Below are 17,250 nucleotides of genomic sequence, written 5' to 3'. Positions count from 1 at the left end.
ACCCACTCCAGCAAGTGGGGAGTCAAAGTCAGACTCCCAACTTAAAATATAGAGAAACGTGATGCCCCAGCCACTTCTTCCTAATTGCACAATTACTTTATGGAGCACCGGGGACCCAAGGCGGGAGGGTGAGGCTTTTTTTTTTTGGCTAAGCCAAGTTGTTAGGAAAAGTCACAGAAGTAATTACACAAGTCAAAATTATTTACTAAATGAAATCCATTCTTTGCAAAGGAACCTTTATTTATTTTTAAAGAAAAATGGCCCAAAGAGGGATGGTTTCAGCATGGCAAGGATACCATAAAGCAGCAGCAGAATCAGTCATCAATTATCACAGCATTTTCATTTTCAACTCAAGAACTGATAACACATTTTATTTGGGATTTTAAATGCACTGTAACGACAGCAGGTTTTTTTTTTTTTTTTTTTTTTTTTTTTGCCGTGCTTTGGATCTGAGATGTCAAAGTACTTCACAAACAAATAACTGGAAACAGTTTGGGGTGAAGGCTCTTTATAACTGAGAGCAGGGCCCACAGAGGAAGCGATTCGCCCAAGGTCATGGGCTGAATCGGAGGGACAGCTGGAAAGAGTAGGCATGAATACTGGCTCCCACAGTCAGAGCTCATGTCCACTAGTCTACGCCTTCCCACACACGCCAAAACAAGCCCCCAAAGTCGGGAGACAGCAGCAGACCAGAGAAGTCACATGCCCTCCAACGCCTAAGTTGTCCATGCTGACAATTTGCTGTACAGAATGGAAGCTGGGTGTGCAGGTCAAAGGTCTTTACAGACTGCTGTTGGGCTAAAGCCAGGAAAAGGAGTTGCTAGTGAAAATGTATAGGGTTCTATGCTTGTTTGGGGCAGCCTGGCTTTCCACCTGAGCTCCTGAGTGTATTCATCAGATTCTTCAAGCTGTCAGCCTTCCAGGAGGGCCTGATGGCTCACATAGCCCTTGTTCTCAGCCCACCTGGCAGGTCTCATCTTTCTCTGGTCGGTTCCCTCCAGAACCTGGTCTGTGTACCCAGGGTTGGCAGGGGAGATTCAGAGGAGGAGGGGAGAAAGGGCATGGGAGAGGGTGAAAGAGAGAGAGGAAAAGAAGAAAGTGGAAAAGAAAAAAATAAAAATAGAGAGATGGGCCTGTTTTAAAACCTTTGCAGGCCCTAGGACCTCTTTGTAAGGAGGCTTTGTCCCACAAATATATTATAATCCAAATATATTACATTCCCACACTGAATACAATTTATTCACGATTATTTACCAGTTGAGTTTGGTTGAAGTTTGCTGGCTGATAATGTTATGGCTTTGTAGATATTTAATTAAACATTTAATAATTTTGATTTTACACTTTGCTTCTCTGCCTTTTAGAGCTCATATTTTTTCTTTCCAGGCCCTTGAAATGTTTATAAGACATAGGCACTATATGTATTGACCTTAAAACAGCCCAGAGGGCTAGAAGAAGGGAGAGATGAGGGGGGAAGGGAGAGATGAGGGGGGGAAAAACAATGTTGATTAAGACAGCAAGAAACAGACTCGAAACCACATGGGGACAAATTTCACAAAGCAGACAGAGGGAGCCCTCAAAACTACAGAACTGTTGGTTAGAAAAAAGAAAGAATGCAAGCTTTACCAGGATAGTTCCAGGAAAATAAAAAGAAGAATAGATGAAAGACTAATCCAACCACAGATGAGAAAAAAAAAAAATCTCTCTCTGATTATTCAATAATTTATTGAACACAGGGCCAGATACTGTGCTTGGCTTCTGAGATACCCAGTCAGATCAGATACAGCCTCTACTCTCAAGGAATTTACTGTTTTATTGAGGGAGACAGAAAGGTAAACAAACAGCTCAGATCTGTGATAAGGACACAAATTGAAGTAAGCGTGAGAGGTTAAGGCAGGCAGATGCTCCTGGAAGGTTCAAAGGCACCGAGGTGTGACCAGGAATGAGACGGAACCTGAGGGGAAGTTAGGTGTGGTGCGGGGGGTAGGAGGGCAAGTAGGAAAGTGGGTGTGAGAGGAGACGGAGGGTCACGGGGCGGGCTGAAAAGGATCACACTAAATTGATAGCAGATCATGAGCACTTGGACTTATTCTTCAGTCTAAGGTCAGCCAAGAATGGTTTCCAAGCAGGGGAGGGGCCTCATGCACTCCAGTTAGGGCTGATTTGGGCTGAGGCACCGGGGATCCAGGGAAGAGGCCATTGCACTCCTACCATTGGAGGAAAGGGCCTGGAGCCAGCCAGCGCCGTGGAGATAGTGAGGTGGGTCACTTGGAGACGTATTTAGGGGACAGTGGGCGGGGTTGGTAACCAGTTGCAAGTGGGAGATGAGTGCAAGAGAGGACTCAAGGATGACTCCCAGGTTTCTGGTTATTCATTGAGAAAGGGGATGTAAGAGAAGGAACAGGTTTGGAGGAGAGACTTTTCATTTCCCCCAAACCTGATGACCCTCAGGCAGGTGCCATGCCCCAGTAGGGCCCTTGGAAAGCGGTCAGGAAACCCCAGCAAAACTCTTTAAGAGGTGTGGCAAGCAGGGATGCAGAGTCACTAGCAGATTATGAGTTTCTCTATGGGGATTCTTGGCCAAGACAGAAACATGGCCCAGAGGCCAAATGCTAGAGATCTTTCCACTTGGCCTCAGAAGAAAGGTGCTTGAAACTAGCAGGGATGAAGAAGGAACATGATGGGCACCTCTAAGACTGTTGAACGCTGGACTGGGGCTCCAGTTGTGATTCATAGTTGGGAAGGGTGTTTATTGGATGTTAGCTCATGAAAGCTCCCAACTGTATCTAGAAGTCTGTATTCTCCCAGACTAGCGACGGAACCTATGTAACAGCATGTTGAATTGAGACACAGACATCTATCAATCGCACCAAAATTCATTGGCTTAAACTCCATCACCCAGAGCTGACCCTTTGCTATCGCAGGAAGTAAAGGGCTAGAAATAAGTGCCATCGGAAGCTGAGTCTAAGTAGCTCTGTGATCATGGACATTTTGAGACACAGATTCGGTGTGGGCTTTCAAACAGATGGATCTGCTAGCATGAAATTGCCAAGAGTAAAAAGAGAACGCTAGTTTAATACACACGGCTGGGGAAGAGGCCGGGACCGGATTCCCCAATCCTGGCCCAGGACTTGCTCAGCATTCACAGCAAGTATGCAGCCCCAGAGCAAAGCAACCATGTTTCTTTCCCCCATTTTTGATGTTGGCAAAGGGAAGACAAACGAGGGTTCTCTGGTTTGGGGACGGCGTGAATGAACCACACGTGTCCATAAATAAACCAAGAGCCCTCCAAACACACTGCTCATTTGTTCGCACAAAAGCCAGGCTGGCAGCCCTCTCACCGAGCCATGTTCACAGTTGGATCCTTAATGCATTGTGAGCGTTCAATCAAACTTTTAGTGGTGAAACTCTGGGAGCAGAAAGCCAGCTAAGCCCAAATGGTCCCTTGGCTTTTCCATCTTTTGTGGCTGCCTGGCTGTGCTCTTATGGGTTTTGTTGTCAACAAACTCCTGGCTTGCCTTTGAGCACTCCAAATTATTGAAAATGACTACAGCTTAAGACTGGCAGGATGATTGTTAAAAAACAGCCCTGGCATTAATCATAGCTTAAGAGCTTTTGGAAAATGATTCTAATTCAGAAGGGGTGGCTTACAAAGAGGCTTGTCGAAAGCGAAGCAGGCATCAAATTCTGAAAGGCAAAAAAAAAAAAACCCTCCTTGGCACCCACACCTGGCTTCTTCCTGAAACCCAGCTGGCAGGAGCGTGGGGGGCACAGTTCACCCCACCAGCTCATCCTGTCTGAGGCCACCTTGAGCCTGCCACGAGACCCACAGCATGCTTCCCCCTGGATGCAGGGCTGTTGAGACTGGAAAGACTTCTGGGAGCGCCCACAGTCACAAATTTACTAGTGGTCCTCAGAATCAGGAAGAAGTGGCTGGGCGCCTCATATTCTGTCAACAGTTGGATGCCTTAGAACCAGTGCTAAAATAAGCTGTGTGCACAGAGGCAGCTGCGTGGGCAAACACACGGTCAGCATTTGCAAGGAGCCAGGCAGGGCAACGAGCTAATCCTTCTGCCTCTTGCCTGCTTGGCACAACAAAGGAGAATGATTTTTGCCATCAGCATTCTCCCTATCACGGAATCATTGCACAATTTAGTATGATTAATGGTTTCCATTTAGGAGAAGCTGAGAATGAAAACAGTGGGAGAGAGGCGGCAACCCGGCTGGGGGTGTTTGTGGCTGCACCTCAGGCGGAAGGGGGGGGCAGAGCTGGCCAATGGCCTCTACCTTTCCTGCAGGCACGACTGGGGAGGCACTCTGGGGAGAAGAGACACATGGCTTTGGACATGCATTTGCAGGAACAGTCTGAAAGCTGCAACCTTGTGACGCACTGTTTGCTGTTTCCTCCTTGCAGCCTTCCAAATGTTTGTGTAGGAGAAGCTACTCCCTCTTGACCAGCCCAAGGGAGGGCTTTTCCTCCCAGAGGTTCCTAACTAAGGGTTGGCTCTGGGAGGCAGCGTGGTGATGGGGCTGGATGGCTGAAATTCGCAGAGCTACCTATGCCACTTCTTGGCATTCCTGATGGCCACGTGGGGGTGCCACGCAGGGAAGGACCCCCACCTTCACACTAGGATGGTAGCCGTGACCTTCAACACGGCCACCTCTGTCTCTGGAGCTCTGTGGGTACACCTAGTCTCAGCTCTGAGCGGCTGGCTCTCCCGGGAGTTCTTCTCTGCTCTGCAGCATCCTTCCCTTTCCGCGTCGGCAGGCTCTGCTTCTGGTCAGATTTCACGGCTGCTGGAGGTGAGTGGTGAGACAGAGGCCACCGTAGCCAGAGACTTGTGGGTGCTGATAGAAACCAATCAGGAAAACAGAGGATTCAAGAGGGCCTGATTTTTTTTTTTTCTTAAGCAATAGGCACTGTTACTGAAGCCAGAGAGGGAGAAAATTGGTGATCTTGGCTGGGTCTAGCGTGACTCAGAACCCTTCTTGATGCATTGGTGTCTCTGCAAGGAAATCTATTATTTTCCATAAACTGTCTTAAGCATCTCCCGGGCTACATTTCTGGCTGTGTTAAGAATCAAGCCATCAAGAACAGCTGTGAATGTTACACACTTTCAGCAGCAGCAATGGGCTTTGGCAGGGAAGTAGGAGCAAAAAAACCCAAGTAGGACATTTCAGTTGACAGTAATGGCATTTTCCCTTCCTTGTCCAAACGATAAAAGATTCATGCTCCTAATTGCAACACTATAGCTGCCCCCATCACTTTATTCTGGGAGAGGAGGTTAGAGAAAACAGGCCTAGAGAGAGGGAGAGAAAGAGAGAGAAAGAGAGATGGATAGTAATTTCATCACTAGCTAACAGAGTCTGATTGGTGCAGAAGGCTTCCTTCCATAGCAATACTTTTTAATCAGGGCTGCTGTGTCTGGGCAAACAGCTTTTGTGGATTAGCTAGACTGGAGCCTGCCAGCATCCGTTGCAAGTTTAAACGATGAAATACACAACTACAGAGAAAACAAACCAAAAAGAGTAATAAAGTCACACATTTCAATATTCAGTAACCATTAAGGGATTTAAATATTTGCTTGCTATTAAAGGCTTGCATTAGGCTCTTCCAACACCAGCTCTGGAAGACTGAAATATCAATTACGGATCAATTTTCCCCCTAAGTAAACACTAATGCAGGATAAACAGTATTAGAAGATGCAATCGTAACATTGCTGACTTCAGGATGGACTTCCTGCTGGTAACAGCAAGTTTAAGCCTGGTGATTAATTAACCTGAGAAGATAGCACTTAAGGAAGATTTAAGACGATCATGTCTGAAATATGATTGTGGGCAGTGCACGTCTAGAGGGCAGCTGAAGTCCTGCGTTGATTTCACCCTCAGTGACAGTCTTCATTTTCCCCGGAATCACCACCCACAGCTCAACACCTCCAAGGATTAGGAGGGAGTAAAATGGGAATTGAGGGTGGGTGTGTACATGTGTGAAGAGAAAAAGCAGTAGATTTTAAGTTCCTTGCTGGAATTAATTCCGTATTTCAATATTTCAAGGTTCCAGTTGCATTTCCTGCACTGACCACCAGGGGCAGTAGACATTCTACGTTCACTTTGGAAGGAAAAATAAAAACACAAAAAAACAAAACAGATTCTGCCTGGAAACTGAGGGTTGAAAGACTTTAGAATGATTCTTGATTTCAAGTCTCAGTTTTGGGGTGCTCACATTATTCTTGTGCCTATCACCCTCTTGCCGGCCCGTGGTGTGTTGGGGGAGGGGGGTGGTTGGTGGGGGAGGGGTGGAGGGGTTGGTATGGGGGTATTGAATACTGTGGCTCTTACTGGAGGCACAATTTTGAGATGAGCACAAGGCAGGGATTATGGTGTGTATTTTTCCAACATGGCATACCTCACTCTAAAGGCTCCTTACAATATATGTGGGCAAGGGTGAGGGTTTGCTTAAAGTGAAGTCGCTCAGTCGTGTTCGACTCTTGGGAACCCCATGGACTGTAGCCTACCAGGCTCCTCTGTACATGGGATTTTCCAGGCAATAGTACTGGAGTGGATTGCCATTTCCTTCTCCAGGGGATCTTCCCAACCCAGGGATCGAACCCAGGTCTCCTACATTGTAGACAGTCGCTTTACCGTCTGAGCCACCAGAGGATTTGCTTAGCTGTTTCCAAAAATGTCATCCCCCACTGGGAAGGACAGATGTGCTGTTCCACCAGAGGATTTGCTTAGCTGTTTCCAAAAATGTCATCCCCCACTGGGAAGGACAGATGTGCTGTTCCAGTAGGTCCTTGAGAATGATGGGTTGAATAGGGCCGGCTGGCTCGTTATTGCAAGTCCAATCTGAAAGCTGCTATATGGAGGATGGAGTTATAAATGTCAAGATCGAAATACAGAATTGGTGACCTGTTCAGACTAAGTGGAAAGTGAGATTCGGGCGATCGGATGCTTGGCTGTCTCCCTGTAATGATCTACTACTTGCTGAGTGCCTACTACGTGCCTACGACTGACTTCAATTTATTTGCCCACAAGTTCTTTTGGACGACGGCCAAGAGTCGCTTTCCCTTCGCTTGTACAGTGTGTCAGGACGTCTAAGTGCTTCATTCTGGAAATATTTCCCAACTATATATGTGCGGCTGCGGCCACAAATTTCACCCTGAATTTGGCTGCCAGTTCTTCATGACTAAGGGCCATGTACTTAGTATCCTGAGAAAAGGGTGTGAGTGTAAAAAAGGTCTTAAGTAGGCATGATTTTATAATAAAACCAAAATGCCTTTGTTTTAGCAGGGTCCTTCCACCTGTAGCACGGCGACTGCCTGGTTGTTTAAAGGCTCTGGATGGCAGAATCAAAGGAACATTTTTCCATGGAGTTAAGTCCACAGCAGTGCAAGAATTACATTGCAAGTAGACAGAGGACAGTTAAAGATTGCGCCAATTAACACCTACATAGCACCTGGGGGTTCCAGTTGATGTATTTGGAGAACACAAGCTGGCCAAAACATTTGTGAAAACTCTCTGGAGGAACTGAGGACCGTTTCATTCTTACACCAAAGGAAGGACCAGGCCACTTATCAAGCTCCTGCTGACACAGGTTGCTGCGGGCAACCATGCTTCTTTGCCTACCCCCTGGAACTCAATCACCACCTCACATTTGCCTCAGTTCAGTTAAGGTCTTTCTTGGGTCCCCCTTCTCTGCAGGTCACAGCTGCATCTGGAGTCTCATGTGACAGACAAGGGGAGTGGGTGTGGGACTCTAAACATTCCATATGGCATGTGGCCTGGAATAACTACACTAGTGTGTGGTGGGGACAAGGGGATCCTTGGACGTCCTAAGACCAGCTTCACAAGGGCATGGCGTGTCCACATGCATAAGAGCCCAGATAGCTCCCTTCACTTGAGCCCTAACCGCATCTTGGTATCCTTGGGTAACCTTCTACCTTTAATCACCATCTGCATCTATCCTGTATTATGACTAACATGTAACCACATCTGGCATATTATTCGCTAATAAGCCCTTCCAGCCAATCTGACTTCTCTCTCTTAAAATGGTGACCCCTCCCTTACAGAGCAGGAAAACAAGGCCAGGTAGGTGGGGAAACTCGCCCAAGGCTTCACAGCTAACAAATGATGAGGTGGGGATAGGGACCAAGGCCATCTCTTAGATCTCTCCCGTCTCCCTTGATCTCTAGGCTCTGTCACTACAGGTCTTTTTAGAGTCTGATGATAGTGCTCCCCACTGCTCCCTGCCCTGGGGCAGAGGCTAGGAGAGGCCTCTGGAATCTTAACTCTTGTCTGGACTTTGAGAACACCCACAAGACTGATCCCACCCTCCGTGCCTGCCTTGATTTTGCTTTATTCTTCCCATGCGAATCAGCAGACTGGCTGGGCTTAATGCTGTCTGTACCTTGGACTCACTTCTCTTTTCACTAAACTTTCCTTAAAGGTCCAGCTGGAGTCCCAGCTCCTCTAGGACACTGTCTTGAGTCTCCAGCCTCCTCTGATTTTCCTTCTCCAAGAAATCCCCCTGGCACTCTCTGGGCTCCTTATACTTGGGATACCTCCCCCATGGCTGGGGACCATTTCATGTTTTCCTGTGGCTGTCACTGATGCCCCGGTTAGTCTGCAGGGCCAACCTTACGCTTCCCTGTGTTTCTCACAAGGCTGAACGTGCAGCAGGAGCTCCATAACCACGTGTCTGCTTTGCTGATTTTTACAGAGACAGGTGAGAGGCCAGGCTGGGATGGGAGAGGCTGAAATGAGGCCCACAGCCTCATTTGGATTTTCTGGAGCTTACCTTTTCTCCCACCGCCGAGCTCTCCCCGTCACCTGCCTGAAGAGAGAAAAAGGGGGCGGACTCAGCCACAGCTGGGTGAGCGGTGGGAAAGGGCCGTCTGGGGCCGCTCATGTGTGATCTGAGCATTTGAGAGATCAGTCACCATACAGTGCGGTCGCCTGGGCCTGCAAGGCAATGGGGAAAGTGACAGACCGAATCAGGTGGTCCACCCGGCCTGGAGGCCCCGGCAGCCTAGACAGCAAGTGAGAACGGTCTCCCGCAGGCAGCCAGGCTCGTCCTCTGCAGACCTTGTCTTTTTGTTAAAGGAGAGAGTACTGGAAATGAAGAAGGAAGGATGATTGTGAAGACACGAAATCCCAAAGGAAGAGACAGGTGGAGCAGCCAACACAGGGGAGTGGGTGGGGTGGTGGGTGGAAACGGGGGAGTGGGGGCAGGAGACGGATCCACCGGAGGGGCCGTTCCCCGCTGGCCTGCCATTGCAGCCGGCGTGCCTGCACAAATCACTGGGTCCTGCGTGATGCCAGACACCTGGCCCACCTGGCCGCTAAGAGGGGAGGAGAGAACGAGAACAGGAAGGATGAGCAGAGGAAAAGAAGGCGGTTCCAAGAAGCCCGGCCAACAGCGCCTCCGAGCATCTACTGCCCGAGTTTCCGGCCCTGCACGCGGTCCTAAGGTGGACGTTGGACCAGGGACCCATCTTCTCCCAGGCTGAGGCGTCCGTAAGAAGTCCATAATGAGATGAAAGGATCACTTTGTAACATTAATCTTTTTTTATTAAGAAGACAGATATTTTATAGTACTTATTTTTTTTTCTTTTTTTTTTGTAAAAATGGTATACATGAACCAATACAAAATGCGAATGGAACATATGGATATGGAATTTCTTACACCGTCACATCGTTCATGTACACCTTAAAAACAGAACTGGCCTAAAGGGAAAAGTCAGACGTCGGTGTGACTAAAGAACAAGCTTATTTGGCATCAATTATACATCCTTCATTATTTTATATTCCTTTAAAAAACACAAAAAACAAGTTTGTTCTTTCTTCACTCTAAAAAAAGTGATCAACCTGTACAAAGTAATACTCAACAATACATTTCAAACAGTGCACTGTATACTTAAGAAAAAAATACATAAACCAATATACAACTAAAATCCATAATTTCCTGTTTTTGCTTTGTTTTATTATTATTATTATTATTATTACTTTTCCAATGCGTGGGGCCTACACTTTGCAATCTACCTGAGACGGAAAACACCAATCAAAACACATGAACCTGAGACATGTCGACATTTTAAGCCATAGAGTCACGTCGGGGCACTGCACTACTGTACACGTGTCGAAACAGAAAGACGGGCGGTCCCCGAAGATGAGATGCCAATTCGATGAGCGATGGGAGGGTTTTTTTTTTCTTATTTTTTTGTTGTTGTTTTTGTTTTTTTTTTTCCTAAAAAGAACAGCTGAAAAAAACCTTTCAACGACATGCTAAATGGTTCTCACCCTTTGATACGATTATACTATGGTCGGAATGGGTGCTAAGGGCTCGGAATAGAGCTGCACATTATAAAATTCATTGAAAAAGGGATGTTCATTGTGGCTTTTTGTCTTGGTTAAGTGCCTAGGGATAGGAGAGGGGAAAACAAAATGCTGCTCGATATGGATTTTCTTTTACATACCAGTCCGTTCCCAAAAGGCCCCCATATTGCAATGGTTCTATCAAAGGTTAAAATAAAGACAAAAATAAACACGCTTTCAAATAACAAAGAGTTGACACTTTTTCCCCTTAAATAAATCAGCGTAAGTTTTCCACATAATGTAACAATAGTAAAAATGCACCTTGCAAAATCCAAAATTACTCACTGAAAATGTTATATAATATATATTTATATATATATATAGATCTATCTTTTTTTTTTTGTTTTTTTTGATGCCATCTTTCCATAGGGACTGTATTCTGGAGTCTGGAGCCTTACCAAAGCATATGGTAAGAGTTAGTTTTCGTCCGTTAGGACTACTTCTAGATTTCCTAGACGTTTCAATGAAAATCCCATTTCTTTAAAAAAATGTCAATGGTAACTGGACTCCGCTTCCTTTTCCCAAGGCTCCCCATCTAAGATATGTTCAAGGTAACTTATTTTAGTAGCTATGCACTATGGCTGCCATCATGCGAGGATCAGTAATTTTTTGGCAGATGGTTCTTAAGGCTGAGGAAAGAGGCCAAGGCTAGTGTATGAAAGGTAAAAAGATAAAAACACTCACATCCGAGTTTTGATTAAGTAACTGAAAAACCCCTACATGCTGTTTTTCCACCTCTGCTCTGACCTTTCGAGAACTGAGATGGACGGCGGGCCGGTCTGAGAACAATACGGACCCTTCTTTTGTACCTCCTGCCTTTGTCAAGCCAAATCGTAAGGAATGAAAGTTTCACACGGATTCGAGTTGGAAATCCCAGCATGACAAATATCTGTAATATACAGTACATGCAGGCCACATCCCACTGCCTTCCTAACTAAGCACAAAGGAAAAAAAAAAAAAGAAAAAGAAAAAATAAAAAACCTGTCTCATTCAGTCATTCACACACCACATGGGCTTGCTTTTTCCTACAAATTAGTGAGAAGTAAGGCCGATTGGGAAAGGTGGATGGAATCATTTGGAACAGAAATAACCAGAGCAGAACTATCTTTCCCCCCTCCCTACTTCCCCTCCTGTGGCAACTCAAATTCGTCCACTTATATAAAAGGAACAGACCTCACCTGTCAGGTCTGTTTAGGGCACTGAAAAAGGAGGAGCCCTTTCTGCCCCAAACCTTTCTGGACAGCATGGGGTATTATCTATACTGAGCCGTCTACAGATACAGAATTAAAGACAGTTTCAATCTCATTGTGACACACCTCACTTGCAGATAACCCTGTACAGTAATGTAGTTCCACAGCAAACAGAACAGTTTCTGGATCACAGTCTAAGTTTCTAGTCTTCACTGCTCTAAAGTATTCGAAACATGGGCAGCAGCAAAGAGTTCTCATGGTTTGTTCACCCAAATCTTTACGACAACAGAGAAGAATGCATTATGGATACACTAAATTCTGAACTATGAAATCTAAACTGTGCTGGTTCTCCTTTTATGAAACTGAATTTTGAACAGAAAGCTTCAAAAATAAACAAAGGAAAGGAACAATAACAAAATAAGGAGGGTCAAAAGGTTCTAAGGAATCCCAGCAGGCAAATTCCAAAACGGGAGATTTTTTTTGGGGAAAAAAAAAAAAAATCCAGAAATTTTTTTGGGAAAAATAAATTCACACAAAGGAGGGAGGGAAAAGAAAAGAAGGAACGCAACCAACAAACGAAAAACAAGGCACAGAATTTTCTGCAATCTATCCAAACTAAATCCAAGCGTCCAAGTTTGACTTGGTAGGAAGAAATAAAAATTGAAAAACCAAACAATCAGAAAAAGAGGTGTCAAACAGCAGAGCGTACTTTTCAAAGAACATTTCTTTTCAATTTTTTTCTTTTTTTACACAGCAAATCCCAAGCCTTCCCAGTCTCACACCTTTCCACCCATTCATAAAAAAGCACACGAATTTCTCGCAAGTTCCAATATCACTGTCTCTTTATCATCTAAATAGGGCCAGTTGGACACCTCATTGAAACAAAAGGGCTGATCTAGATGAAGTACTCTTTCTTTTCTTCAGAGTTGTTCTGTCCTCCTTCTGCATTGATTATAGCTGTGTCTGCGTCTGCTGCGTCATCGGCTCCTTTGGCTTCATGAGTGAAGTATGTACCTGAAAGATGAAGGGGTAAAGCACCGTGACTGTCTGATGGCCGCTGTGTAAAGTGGTACAGAGATGGCAACTTGCTTTATGGCCATCATCAGCCGAAGTGGTGTGCAGGCAGCAGAGGGGAAAAAACAATCGGAAGAAGAGAGCGAGGTGGGTGAGACAAATGGGGATCCGGGGGTTCCAAAGGCACCACTCCAACTGAACCGCTGCGATATAATTCAGCAAATGAGACATTAGAGCCGTGATTATGACCAGAGGATGTCAGCAGAAGAAGACGTGAGTGGGAGCTAAAAATGCAGGAAGCTGGAGAGCTGCTGACAGTAAACGCCCAGGACCAATGGCCAGATATGTGCACGTACATGGTTAAAGACCAAAGCAAGGAAGAGCAATTAGCCAATAAATGAATTAGGGCCCTGCTGATTTTCTACCGTCATCTCACATCGTTTACTGAACCCTCGCCTCCTGTCTTTAGGAAGCACTGGCGCCTGTCCATTAGTGAGCGTGTGCTTGAACCTGCACAAGTAGGTTTGATTTTTCTTCTGCTGCCCATTGCAGAGTGGGGTTCCAGATCGAGAAATAATCTGATGTTGTATCAGCTGGAAGCAAGGCATGGGATCTGCCTTAAGAAACAAGTGATTCTTGCTTCTGACGTCACTCTAGCCGGGACCCAGATTCATGGATTTGCTAATTGGCACAGCCACTTTATAATGACAATAGACAGAACATTCACGGAGTTGGTGACATTCTTTATCAGCAAGTCCCAACGGTTTACGTGGAGAAAGACAAGGGTTGCACCTCTGTATGAAATATAGGTAGAGCTGGCACTGCCCATAATCACCCTCCTCCCGTTAGGTATCGTGCTTGCAAAGCTTCTTAAGTAAGAAAAGGCTGTTGAACTTTCACGTTTCAGAGTGACAAATCCGAGAAGGCAGGCAGTCGGATGGTCCTCCCATGTCCCTCTTTCCTCTGCAGAGTATACCCTCCTCCCAGAAACTCGCAGTATTGGGCAGACTTCAGCCCTGCTTTCTCACCTGACCTTCCTGCTCTATCAAGCTTAACACCAAGAGGCTGGGAGTTCTCTGCCAAACAGACTGCCTCTTGGGAGTGGGCAGAGTGTATAGAGAGCATGGGCATGGACAGAAGGGCCCCCAGTACGGAGGGCCACGAACTGTTTTACACTCAAGATGGGCACTTTGGATTCTAAAGGTGACTGTCAAGCACCTTGGACCTCCACTGCTGTGCTCAGGGGACCCACCCTGAACCCAAGGTCTACCATCCGGCAGTCTCCCAGCACCTTGAGTTTATACTACAGGAAAGGCCTGGAAGCCCACGGCTCAGCACTTGAGAAAAATACCCGAGAAAGACCAGGGCCAAAAAAGAAAAGGAAGAATAAATTACCGAGAGGGAGAAGAGGCTTAGAGCAGCGTGGGGTAGAGAGGAGGAGCGCTCGCAAAGATGATTGCCCATCCAGACTGCACGGTTGATAAGTGTGATGATTAATGGCAATTTAAATCAATTGCACTGATAATTTAAAAAATACATATTTATGTGGCTTTTAAGGCACATCAAACCAAGGAAGTATTCCAGCCGCTGTGACCAGCTTATCCAGCGTTGGGGGCTGGGGCACAGGGCTAGCCCACATGTTTCCCGCAAAGCAGAAGGTCACGGGGGTGCTTTTTCCCTGTTTATCATTTTGGGGTTCATGACACACCTCACACATCAGCCCCTTAGACTTTTTACTCTTTCCCCGATGATGGATTGTAGAATAACAAACCTATAAAGCTTTTTATTTAGAGAAAAATCCAAATCAAGGAGTGCTACTCATCAACTCTCAGAGTCCTTCCTAATCAGCGGCTGCTAAGATTTTTGTTTTTTTCTTTCCCAGTTCCAAGAATCAAAGAGGCTGTGTGGCCCCAGAAACCAAACTGCCTATTCAAGGACAAGCTTGCCAAGTCCCACAAAGGCAGGGGCCACGGTGACACGAGGCCTCCTGGCTGCCCAAGCTTACAGGAGGCCCCCGGCTTACCTTTATGTCTGGCAAAATAGCGCCCCAGAATGATGAGCAAACACAGCATGGCAAACACCACCACGGCCACGACGCCGCCAATCACGGCGTGATCCACCGCCCTGATCGCGCCTTCTTCACCTGCTCGAGAATCTGTTGAGATCAGAAGAGGAATAGGGATGTAGAGTCTATTGGGAGACACCAGAAACCGTGGAGACGCTGCCTCCAGGATCAGAGGTCACCTTCTTTATTAACGGAGGAGTCAGGATAGTCGAGATGGATCGAGTGCCACCGAGGGGACCTGTCCAGTGCTGAATTGACCTGTTCTCCCCTCAAGGCAATTTCATTCTAAGCGGCTTCGGATGCTAACACTCGTGAACACGCTTAGGTAGCAGAGAGAGAAGAAACAGAGTCTGTCCAGTCCTGGCCTGGTCTTGGCGTTCACCCTCTCTGCAACCAGTTGCAGATCCTATGCAGGAGGCTGACCTAACTATTTAAGGGAGCTCAGAAAGGCACCTTCAGGCAGTTACAGGAGCTGTGGAAGGGCGGCTGGAGCATCTTTCTAGAGATGCCCCGCAACTTATTCCCTACTAGGCATTTGCATGGGAAAAGCAAGGAGCTCAAAAGCCCCAGCTGCCTAGAGATAAAACAAGGATTAGGGGACTAGAGACAAGTGACATGCCTGCTACATTTAGGATGTATGAGGGAGTAAGCCTCTGTCTAAAAATCTAAAAACCTATTTCAAAAAAAGACAGCAAGGAATAATTGTCCATTGCCACAGACGATTTTTCTTTTATTTATTTAACACTCCACGATGCAATTAATTTTCCTTTATAAGCATCACTCCCTGGGGATGTCTTCTTGCGACTGAGGGACGACATGTTTGGCTGGGGAACAACTCCAAAATGAACCCCGCATGAGCTATGGCGATGCAGAATGGATGTATGGCAGTGTAAACAATTTTAATTTAGGAATGTGGCTACATCACCCCTTGCTGAAATTCTAATGGCACCCGAGATTTATAATGTAGTAAAAAACAATTATTCTCTCGTTGATTAATACATTAACATTTTCGAGTGGAAGCTAAACCATTGTCTTTTTTTTTTTTATTGAGTCAAGTACGACACCTCCATTAAAATGATTTACTAGCTGTACCTTACAATTTAAGCACAGCAGCAACAGAAATGGTAAAAATCTTTTAACTTTACATGATTTGTGAAGTCATATGTGAAGGATTTACCATTTAAATCTTTCAGTACAAGAAGCACATGGCCTATAAATCTGTCCCCATAGCAGTTGCTGGACGCCTAAGAGAAATGCATTTCACCAGGAAGACGGAGAGTGCAAATTCGAGTCAATTTTTAAGAAAGATTTATCTCTGTCTCTCTCCAAAGAACAGAGCAAATCTCTGAAGCCTCCACCTCTAATAATATTTGAAGTTTATCGATCAAGTGTACAGATCCGTGACAGCTAAAGGTAATGGTGCTCTTTTGAGCCGAAACCTGATACAACGCTTTCAGCAGGAGGGCATGATTTACACTTTCTATCGATATTTCCAATTCTGCTCTGAGATTAAGTACTGAAGGATGTGGGGAAATAACTCGTGACTGAGGGTTCTATGAAAAGCGTTTTAATTAAAAGAGTTTAAGTTTAAAAATGGAGTATTTAAAGTGTTTCATTAAGTTACCATTGGAAGGACGACCGAAAAAAAAAAAAGCATCCCTACTCCAAACCCAAACAGAAATGTGGATGGAATCAGAGGCAGCAGCGGGTCGCCCAGGACAACAGGATGATGGGAGTTTAATTGGAGAATGGAGATGGGTTGGAGGCAGAGTGCACTGCAGCCAATTAGCCCACTCCGTGACGCACGGGCCCCTCCAGCCACACATCTAATAAGCTCGCCTTGAAATGTGGCAGAGAGGAGTCTCCCCTTGCATCCCAAAGTGCTGCCTACTGCAGAAGCAGCAGCCTCCGTGTCTTGAAAGTCATTTCAACAAGGCAGAACTCAGCTACGGAAACTTTTTTTTCTTTTCTTCTTTTAAGACAACAGGGCTTGTTGAAGGGGTGAGCTCCCAGGAGGATGCACCATGACACGTGGTATCTGCTGGAGGGTAATGCTTTACACACCAGAGACTCTCACCCCAGCTGCGCAGGTTCAAAATTGCTCACAGGGAGACCAAAGTCATGGATAAGCCAGAAAGCTGTGCTTTCCTTAGGGAGCTGTCAAAATAGGGGCTCTTGTGGGAATGAGAATTAACTCCTCTCCAATGGCCATGAGCTTCAGACCTATTGAAAGATGAGGCTCTTTCAACTAACTCCCTGCGTCTTAGAATGGGGCAAGAAAAACAAAGTGATTCCAGCTACTGAGCAGCGGGGAAAGCTGGGTTCAAGAGGTGAAAAGTGAAGAGAGGTCCAGTCCCAGGAAGATGGAGCAGAGAGAAGCTGCCCGTTCTAGACTTAACCCACTGGGGGTAGCACTCCTGTGCTCTCTGTTCCAAGACTGCCCCCTCCATGCCGAGGCGCAGGACCATCCTAGACCTAGGGGAAGAAAGCCAGAGAGAGAGAGAAGTGGGGAGCGAGGGGAGAGATGAAGAAGGAGGGGGAAGCTCTGATAAGAGAAAGCCAGCCCACCAACATCATAGGGTATGTATCTGCGGGATTAATTTCTCC

General features: G+C 46.1%; 1 protein-coding gene and 1 long non-coding RNA gene across 7 annotated transcripts in view; one reads left to right on the top strand and one right to left on the bottom strand.

Moving 5' to 3' along the window:
* LOC108637682 lies at positions 419 to 10,008 on the top strand. The gene is made up of 2 exons (XR_001919242.1): positions 419 to 4,800; positions 7,288 to 10,008. It is a non-coding gene; the product is annotated as an uncharacterized LOC108637682 (long non-coding RNA).
* The window catches only part of CADM1 (cell adhesion molecule 1), a 357,698-nt gene continuing 350,002 nt past the window's right edge, over positions 9,555 to 17,250 (bottom strand). For 5 of the 6 annotated variants that reach the window (XM_013969498.2, XM_018059752.1, XM_018059754.1 and 2 more), the window contains 2 exons: positions 14,602 to 14,733; positions 9,555 to 12,578 (listed from right to left, as the gene is read on the bottom strand). In XM_013969498.2, coding sequence (XP_013824952.2) covers positions 12,460 to 12,578; positions 14,602 to 14,733 — 251 coding nt within the window. In that variant the 3' untranslated portion in view covers positions 9,555 to 12,459. The remainder of the gene's footprint in view (positions 12,579 to 14,601; positions 14,734 to 17,250) is intronic. The other variant, XM_018059755.1, reaches the window with a different exon arrangement.

Source organism: Capra hircus, chromosome 15, assembly GCF_001704415.2.
Source record: "Capra hircus breed San Clemente chromosome 15, ASM170441v1, whole genome shotgun sequence".
Taxonomy (NCBI): domain Eukaryota; kingdom Metazoa; phylum Chordata; class Mammalia; order Artiodactyla; family Bovidae; genus Capra; species Capra hircus.
The sequence above is the reverse complement of the archived record's forward strand: the minus strand, read 5'-3'. Positions and strand labels throughout refer to the sequence as shown.